This window comes from Salvia hispanica, chromosome 4 (assembly GCF_023119035.1).
Source record: "Salvia hispanica cultivar TCC Black 2014 chromosome 4, UniMelb_Shisp_WGS_1.0, whole genome shotgun sequence".
Lineage (NCBI taxonomy): Eukaryota > Viridiplantae > Streptophyta > Magnoliopsida > Lamiales > Lamiaceae > Salvia > Salvia hispanica.
Window position 1 is genome coordinate 56,031,954 of NC_062968.1, and position 9,887 is coordinate 56,041,840.

Here is a 9,887-nt window from a genome sequence, read left to right on the forward strand (position 1 = left end):
AAATAAAGTAATTTTCTCAATTTTTCGATAATTTGGATAAAATCGTATATAATGTGATATTTGAAATATTCTACGAGGTTGAGACCGTCCATAACTTTTAATCCTTTCATCCCATAAAAATATAGATATCTAAGACGATATAGATTTTAATGCATAATTTGTAAAATAAAAGAGACAGAAAGAAGGTAGTTGGAATATTATTATTACGTGGTTCACAACTAGAAGATATTATTATTATTAGAGTGAACTACAAAAATAGTCCCTGTACTATGGGTTTATCTCGTCCATAGTCCCTGGACTTTAAAAATATCGCCAGTAGTCCCTGGACTAAGGGTTTATCTTGAAATTGGTCCTTTTGGCTTTTTTTGGTACGAAAATATCCTTTGATATTATTTTGGGGGGTTTGGGCAATTTGGTCTTTTTACACTTTTATATTTTAAATCGATATTATCTCAGTTATGTACTAACTTTGATATTATTTCAAAACTATCATTCTTCTTCCATTTTGTTATCCTTCACTTGAATTTGTTTTTTTTTATTTCAATATTAGATTTAATTTTATAAAATTAAATTTAATATTTAGATTTTTAAATATCAAATTTTTTTTAATGAAAACTATTAATTCATGGACACTATAAATATTGATTAAAACTATTAATTTTTGTTATTTAATATAATATTCAATTGAATTGAAGAAGAACAGAAAAATAATATTAATCATGATGGAAAAATAAGAGTTATTCTATTTAGCCTCCGTTCGGTTGTTATAATTGCTTGTGATTAAATATTATGAAGTTGACTAAAAATTTGATCCTACTAAAAATTTTATTTATGAGTATTTTTGTTGAAATTTTCTAGTAAATTTTGATTGTTTTCAAATTAATAAACGAAAATTATATTAGTCTTACATTAGATGCATATTTATTTCAAAATAAATTGTGTTATATAATCTATTTATGATTAAAGCTATTGTATTAAATATTGATTAAAACTAAGGCGTTGTCATACCTTATTGATTACATAGTACTATACACTATCAAATATTGATTATAACTATTAATTTTTGCTATTTAATAATTTTTATAATTAAAAAAATTTATTGACATTTAAAAATTAAAATTTACAATTTTGTAAAATTAAATCTAATATTGAAATAAAGAAACAAAGTGAAGGATGACAAAAGGAAAAAAAGATGATAAATTTGAAATAATATCAAAATTAGTACATAACTGAAATAATATCAGATTTAAAATGTTAAAAGTGTAGAAAAACCAATTTCCCAAACCCTCCAAAATAATATCAAAGGGTATTTTCGTACCAAAAAAAGCCAAAAGGACCAATTTCGAGATAAACCCTTAGTCCAGGGACTACTGGCGATATTTTTAAAGTCCAGGGACTATGGGCGAGATAAACCCATAGTCCAAGGACCATTTTTGTAGTTCACTCTTATTATTATGATGGGACAGTTCAAAATGAAAAATGTCTATATTTTTATTGAACGGAAAAAGTATTATTAATTAACAATTTTTGTAAATAGGAAATACAGTAATGGAATATTTCATCATAAAAAGGTTGAGAAAAGTATATATTCAAATTTTGTAAATAGGAAATACAGTAATAGAATATTTCATCATAAAAAGGTTGAGAAAATTATATATTCATAATTTTTTATTGTTAATTTTTAAATTGCAGAAAAACCAAACATTTGACAAAACTAATGGAATTTTCGATTTATGTGGAGCGAAATTATACCTTTTAAACATATTGGTACCACCAAGCAGTAAAACATTACTACTGTTATCCTTTTATTTTTATAACTGTTGACTATAATTGTAATCAATTAATTGTTGACATTGTAAGACGTTTAAGAAAATCAACATTTCATATCTATGCTAATTAGTAATTCCACAATAATAATTAATAATTATGCCAAGTAAAAGAAGAATCACAAGAAAACAATTTGAAGATTATAGGAGTATATTGACCGGATATTAAATAAACTTCTCTTAAAAGTAGAAAATAAGAGCAAGAAGTGTTCTAATGTAGTTTGTTTTAGTTACAGTATTATTCATGTTTTTATTTGTAATATTTGATTCAGTCACTAGTACTTTAGCAAGTTTTATTCTTAATTAATTTCTAAACGGTATTTGAGCATAAGAGCATTGCATTTGATGTGACATGCAATTTCAAGTTGTCCTTAAAAAGATAAAAATCCATTTATAGCACAACCCCTGCATCTTAAAATAGAAAGAAAATTGCTTAAAGCAAAAATGTTCGGATCTATTATGACATAGTCATGAGGCGCTCAACGGACCTTTTAATCGCATAAAACCTTTTTGTAGCTTTGAATTGATGCAAAAACGATCTTTTTGTACAACCCGATGATATGAATTTATCTATCCCAAACCACGAAAGTAGCCATTGATCATTGATAAGAAACATCACAATATATATATTGAAATAAATTTGAATAATTTATTTGTTAATTTCTATTTTCGATATTGAATTTAAATTTAAGGTTCTTTCTATATGTTTTAAAAATGTGCATGTTGAGCGATGATGGCGATGAACATTGAGCAGAGATCAGTGACGGATCTAGAAATTATAACTGGCGGAGTCCGATATTTTCAAAATTTAAATAAAAATAAAATATTTGAAAATATCTTTTAAAAATATATCCCAATTTAAGTGGCATTAACTTATATTTTACTCCCCCGTTCGCGATTTATAGGGCATATTACTATTTTTGGCTGTCTGTGATTAAGACTTTATTTCATTTTAGATAAGTGGATCCACCATTCACCTAAACTCATTACACTCAAATTCTATTATCAAAGTAATATGCATATATAATGGGGGTCCACATTCAACTACTCATTTTCCCATTTTCCTTCACAAAGTGAAATAATTTCTTAGAACTCATGCTATAAATGGTGGCCGGAGGGTGTACACGATAGTTAATTCATTCGAAATCCATATTTTGAAAACGTAACGAACCGCTAAGATGTTGTTCATTCAGTTGTATCTCATTTTCTTTTCCAATATTGTATTGACAAATTCGAGAATATAACTGTAAGGTACCTCTAATTCTTTAGTATGCCAATCGTAGTAAAATAAAACATACAACATGGCACTCTAAATTTCAATTTAATTTGTTCAATTTGAAACATCTAACAAACTCAAACAATTGAATTGATTTAAGAATTTACAAATATAATATATGGATTTATATCATAATAAAAATCATACTTAATGGAGTACTAATTCTATTAAAATATGGAAACTTTAAATTTTAAACTGTAGTATGTTGAATTTTCAAATAAAGTTTAAAATCATTATATTAAATTTTAAAAAAAATTATATCACATAAATTGAATGAAGTAAATTTTATAGCAAAAGATAGAATTTTATAAGAATATGGAGCAGAGATAAAATTATTTAATTCAAGATTTATGGCACATCCGATCCCACCTAAGGACTACATGATAAAAGTGCTTGGATGCATCATGTCTTCGTATCTAATGTCATTTGCTCTTGAACTTTTTCGCTGCTAGTTAAATTCAAGCTTATGTTCAGTTATATTATGTTTGCTTAAGCCAATATAGTTTGATATATTTTCAAGTCTATCCCAAGTCATTCCAGTTTATATTCAATTGTGCCAATGTTCCCTTTTCTCTTTCACGCTTCTTAAATCTTCCTCTAGTTACAAAACTCATATATACTATTCTTCACTTGCATTACAGTTTATCTTATTCCAGCAATGACTTGCTTTTTCCTTTCCTTTTTTTTTCTTTTTGGTGAAAAGAGTGAAAACACAACTTTAGTAAAACTCACATTTGGGAAAAGTAATAATATAAGCACAAACATATACTTGCTGGAGAGCAATCTAAGTGAGAGAATCTAACTTAATTTGAACGTCATTCTATGCATGCATTAACTGCTTATACAACATATTCCATCCGATCCAAAAATAGTTCTCTTTGTCATTTTTTATGTCTACCAAATATTAGTCCACTTTAAATAAATGAATGCATACTTTGTCATTTGACAATGTTCTCCAAGTTAGGACACTTAACTTTTTTTTTTGCTACACTGTTAACTTATCTTTTATCCAGACTTCCTTTACTCACAACTAACTTTTCCTAATAAAATGAGATTGTTTCTCTACTCACATACATTCTATAATTTTTATCTATTACAGTAGTATTTATTAAAAATCGTCCCACAATCTAATTTGCACTATTTTATGAGAGGAGATATTAGCATATTGTTGTTTGGAATTCATGTCATCATCTAGTGATATGCACTGGAAATGATATAAATGATATAAATCTAGATTCCTAATAGGTACTGCGTGTTGAGCAATTAAACACAAGAGATATAAATGATCACTTGATTGTCATGTTGTTAGTTTGCTCACCCCTCTTATGTTAGCCTTGAATTAGAGCGATGGAAGAAATGAGTTTTCTAGATAGCTTAGGCTATGTTCTGTATAACCTCGCCAAGAAGCGGCAATGGGAAAAAGTGGCGAAGATATACAAGGAAAACACAAGTACTCACTTTCTTAAGCTCACCATATTATAGGAGACAGTTTTCCATATAGCCATCTCCTGTTACAATCCGAAAAGCCCCAACCACGCCCATGAAAGATGCACCGAGGAAATGTTCACCTTCATGAGGGAATGCGGATCAGTATCCAAGCTGGTGAGGATGCCTAATGTGAGAGGAGACACCCCTCTCCATCTTGCTGCTGCAGTTGGATGGGAGGCCATCTGCAGAAAAATAGCTTCATTGGATCCAATGCTCATCGAGATCCGCAACAGCAATGGTGAGACTCCTTTGTTCATTTCAGCCCATCACGGCAACCTTCACACGTTTGTCGCTCTCCATGGCATCTACAACCATGGAAAGGATAGGGTTGATGAGTCGCTCTGTCGGAGGGAAGCTGATGGAAATACAGTCTTGCATTCTGCGATTTCTGGAGAATACTTCGGCAAGTTATATTTTTAGTTTTAATTTCAATTGCCAACACCATCCCTCAACTGGTCGGGGCACTAAACTTTTTTCGGCCCATGAGTGATTTCAGCTCTCTCTTTACATTGATATGTGATAGTTATATATTTTTAGTTTTAGTTTCAATTGCCAACAGTGTACATCAGTACATATACATGCAGATTTTGATGGTGCTTGATTTGCATTATTCTTGTTGCAGGATTAGCATACTTTATATTGGAGCACTACAAGAATCTACTCAATTATGTTAATGTTGATGGAGAAACTCCTCTTTATGTCTTGGCCAGAAAGCCTAACTTGTTCAAAAGCAGCTCACAGCTTGGATTCTATGAATCAATTATCTACCATTGTAAGAAACCCTATTCATCATACTTGGCTTCTCTCTGCATATATAATTGCCAGTGCTAATGGTATTCATTTGCGATCTGTGGATAAGTTGTATTTGTTGATAATCTGAAGAACCAACCAATACATAATCCAAAGGACACCCAGATTGATGACTCAAGTGAAGAGAATTTCCCAGAAAATTACCAGACGTGTGTGAGAATCTTCCGTCTAATTATGGGATCCAATTTCCAATATCTATAAAGGTGATTGTCATCATTATTGATTTGTATATATATATTGGTTTTAAGTTTTTCTCGAGCAAATTAATAATATGGATAATAACCATATAAATCACGAAAGCTTGAATTTGACAAACTTCGTGATTTTAAATCTTTATATATTATCCCAAGATATATAATGTTGGACGATCTAGATACATAAACAATTTGCATGTGGTTTTCTATCGTGTATGTGCAAATTGATTACGTATTCTAGACCAACAACACTACAAATAAATGTCAGTTTACCGACGGTATTAGCGACGAAAATTTTTCGCTACGAATCAGCGACAGAATTACCGACGGAATATTCCGTCGCTAATATTTTTCCTTTTTAGTTAATGTATTTTCCATCAGTAATTCAGTCGGTAAAAAAAAATTTACCTACGAGATTTTTACCGACTGTTTGTAGGGACATTTCCATCGGTAAAAAACTTGTCGGTAAATTTTTTACCGACTGAATTACCGACGGAAAATACATTAATTAAAAAGGAAAAAAATCAGCGACGAAAAATTCCGTCTCTAATTCATAGCCAAAATTTTTAGTCACTAATTCCGTCGGTAAAACTGACATTTTTTTGTAATGAAGGTGATGATTAACAATGAACTTTACATTTGGTATTTCCAGCAGGCTGTTTAAGATCCAAGAAAGAAAAAAGTGCTTTAACAGATACAGAAGATCCAGATCCATCGTATATGGATCATGGAGTTCCAATATATGAGAGTTTTTTGGGTAAATATAACTTAAATTAATTTTATATATACCTTCTTTTATTAAAAACACAATGAGAAATCTGTACCATTGTCTCCAGGTGGTTGTTCAAGACCCAAGATAAAAAATCCCCCTTCTACTAATGAAAGTATGATATGTTCCTTTGCAACATTGAAAGTTTATTTACAAGAAAATGGGATGCTAATAATGGAAGTATTGATATCAAAGTGTTTGGACTTGTTGTTTCAGGCAAATATTATGATTCCTATCCTCCCAATTACACTACTTGCATTTCGATTCTCAAATTTGCCACAAGCGTCCTTTCAGCTCTTGGACTTGGTAAGTGCTAGTAATTTTATAGGAGTATCAAGATAATTGAGTACTACTATACTACTACTATTAGTTTTGTTTGAAACAAAAGACATTGGTGCAGGATTGTCCACGATAAGAAATGTTCAAGACAAGAAAGTTGGGCACTCTCATGGGATGCAGATGATGCACAAAATGATTGAGTGCGAACCAAGTTACGTATATGATAGCGTCCGCCAGCAGCAGAAGCGTGGTAACTGGATCACTGTCCCACCTATTGCAGATGTAGTGAAAATGATTGAGTGGGAACCAAGTTACAAATACGATAGCATCGACCAGCAGCAGCGTGGTAACTGGATCTTTTAGTTTTATGGATTTATCCCATGAGAGAAATTAAAAGCCATTTAATATTGAAACTTCACTTCACTACAAAAGTGCAATTTGGGAAAAGTAGAGTAAACAAAAAAAATAAAAAACTTCACTTCACTATCTCACCCTATTGCAGATAATGTAGTAAAGGGCAGCACCCCACTATTAGAAGCAGCTAAGATGGGAATCCTAGAAATGGTGAAAGGCATACTCAACGCATTTCCGGTGGCCATCAGTGATCAAGACTCAGACGGCAAGAATGTGCTGATGGTAGCAGCGGAGAACAAGCAAATCGCCGTTTTTGATTTTCTGATTCAGAGAAAGCTCCCCGAATATGTCTTCTATGACTTCGATTATCATGGAAACAGCGTCCTTCACAGCGCAGCGATCCTGAGACCTGACCAGACATGGAGCATTCCTGTTGCTGCTTTGCAAATGCAATGGGAGATCAAATGGTATGAGGTATGTACTACGTACATCAACACAAATTTGGCTGCTGGGTCTTGAATTGGTAACTACTACTCCCTTTGTTCAAAGACTGACAGCAGGGAATAATACACATTAGCCGACGCATAGAGATTATGCATTATTTTACTAGTACTTCCTTCGTCCACCAAAAATAGTTTCACTAGTGTAAACGGCATGCAAAATTGGTAAGACATGAAAGAGGAGAAAATGAAAAAGTAGGTAAATAGAAAGAAAATTAGAAAGTGGATAAAGTAGGAAAAAGAAAATGTGGATTTCAATGGGTTAATAAATTGGAAGAACTTTTCCATTTTAGCTTTTAGGTATGAGATTAATTTTGGTGGATAAACCGAAACGGAAATATGAGACTATTTTTTGTGGACTGAATGAGTATTATCTATAAAAGTAAATCTATATAGAGTGTGTATTTTATCCAGTTTAGCCAAAACATGACTAGTCTACATCACTACAAAAAAATGTCAGTTTACCAGCGGAATTAGCGACAAAAATTTTCGCTATGAACTAGCGACAGAATTACTGACGGAATTTTTCGTCGCTAACATTTTTCCTTTTTAAATAATGTATTTTTCGTCGGTAAAAAAATTACCGACGAGTTTTTTACCGATAGAAATGTGCCTACAATCCGTCGGTAAAAACATCGTCGGTAAATTTTCTTTTTACCGATTGAATTACCGACAGAAAATACATTAATTAAAAAGGAAATTAGCGACGGAATATTCCGTCAGTAATTCCGTTGCTAATTCATAGCGAAAAGTTTTCGTCGCTAATTCCGTGGGTAAACTGACATTTTTCTGTAGTGACGGGGGTGTTCGCTGTGCAAGATTATATCCCGGATTAAATTTGTAATGTGCTTGGTTCATGAGATTCAATTCCACAATTCAATCATAGATGGATAATCATGAGATATGTTAGTATGCCTTAAATCCGTATAGTTTGCCCTTGTAATCTTAAAACACTGTGAATAATATCTGTTCTCTGTTTTCACCCGTGGACGTAGCCAATGCAACGTTGGTGAACCACGTAAATTCAGTGTCTCTTTAGGTTTGTGTTTATCTCGATTACACAATTGTTCTATTCTGTCACAATAGGATAATTAGTACTCCCTCCGTCCGGCATTAGGAGTCCTGGTTGAGTTGAGTGCGGGTTTTAAGAAATGTTTGAGTGTGTAATAATTGGAGTGTGTGATAATAGAATGTGAGACCCATTTGCATTATTATTTGCTTTATTATTTGGATGCGTTTTTACTTGTGTTTTTTTAGCGTTTTATGTAATAATATTTTTATTTCATTTTTTATGGAAATGTCTAACCGGGACTCCTAATGTCGAACGGAGGGAGTAATTGCTAACTCCCTATGACTAAATTAATTTCACAACTCAATCCTAGATTGTATTTTAGTATTATTTCATCTAGAAAACCGAACACCACCACAGAGGATGACATTATATTTTGCAATGCAGCATGTGGCGAAATCAGTTCTACCGCAGCCTTGCCATAACCAAAATGCAGAGGGCGAGACTCCGAGCCAGATCTTCACAAGAACACATTCACGTCTAGTCAAGTTAGGAAAAGAATGGCTGATAAAAACCTCGGAGTTTTGCACGGTGGTTGCGGCTCTCATCGCCACCGTTGCATTCGCCACGTCAGGGACGGTCCCGGGCGGCTTCCACCAAACCTACGGCTACCCGATTCTCAAGGACGAGCCGGCATTCAAGATTTACTCCATTGCTTCGCTCGCTGCGCTGAGCCTGTCCATCGCCACTCTCTTCTCCTTCTTCTCCATCATGATTTCGAGATTTGAAGAGCGCGATTTCGAGCGAGACCTGCCGAGAAAGCTGCTGGTGGGGCTGACTTGTCTGATTCTTTCCAAAGCTGCGATGCTGGTCTCCTTCTACGCGGGGCATAGTTTTATACTGGTGGACAAGCTGAGGGTCTCTGCAACGCCGATATATGTAGCTGCTTCGTTGCCCATTATGCTGTTCGTGATGGCCAAGAACATTGATCTTGTTTTGGTTTACTACAGGATTTTGATGGGCCGCAGCTACAAGGTGTTCCCTCACTAAGCAATGAATTCTATACTATACCTTTGAATTTGTTTAGTAGAGTGGATATTTCAGAATGATAATATTATGGGACATTTAATAGTGAATGGAGGGAGTCGTTGACAAGCATTGATTTGGTAATGTCATGTTATCTCTTGTGTGGAAAAGGAATAAGAAATACAAATATTACTCACTGCTATAACATTATACAAATAACATCCACCCTTGTAGTTTTACATTTTAACAAGTAGGCGTGCATTAGGCCAATTATGCATGTTTACACACCAAGAGCATCCGCATTGGTGCTCTTAGCTAAGAGCAGGCGCCGTGCCGACGGCGCAACGAGTACCCTT

The 9,887-nt window shown here is 33.2% G+C and overlaps 2 protein-coding genes across 3 annotated transcripts; both read left to right on the forward strand.

Annotated features, from left to right (window-relative positions):
- Window positions 1-4,449: 4,449 nt before the first annotated feature.
- Window positions 4,450-5,601, forward strand: LOC125221467 (ankyrin repeat, PH and SEC7 domain containing protein secG-like). The gene is made up of 4 exons (XM_048123586.1): window positions 4,450-4,552; window positions 4,604-4,993; window positions 5,213-5,362; window positions 5,450-5,601. The coding sequence occupies exons 1-4, from the start codon at window positions 4,450-4,452 to the stop codon at window positions 5,599-5,601; spliced, it is 795 nt and encodes a 264-aa protein (XP_047979543.1).
- LOC125185232 lies at window positions 5,218-9,688 on the forward strand. 2 transcript variants are annotated; one of them, XM_048081732.1, is made up of 8 exons: window positions 5,218-5,362; window positions 5,450-5,603; window positions 6,247-6,351; window positions 6,431-6,478; window positions 6,580-6,669; window positions 6,764-6,988; window positions 7,145-7,470; window positions 8,953-9,688. In XM_048081732.1, exons 3-8 carry the CDS (start codon window positions 6,315-6,317, stop codon window positions 9,553-9,555), a joined length of 1,329 nt encoding a protein of 442 aa, XP_047937689.1. In that variant the 5' UTR covers window positions 5,218-5,362; window positions 5,450-5,603; window positions 6,247-6,314; the 3' UTR covers window positions 9,556-9,688. The 2 variants fall into 2 exon arrangements, with proteins under 2 accessions (XP_047937689.1, XP_047937690.1); XM_048081733.1 differs by having other exon boundaries at window positions 6,250-6,351.
- Window positions 9,689-9,887: the final 199 nt, after the last annotated feature.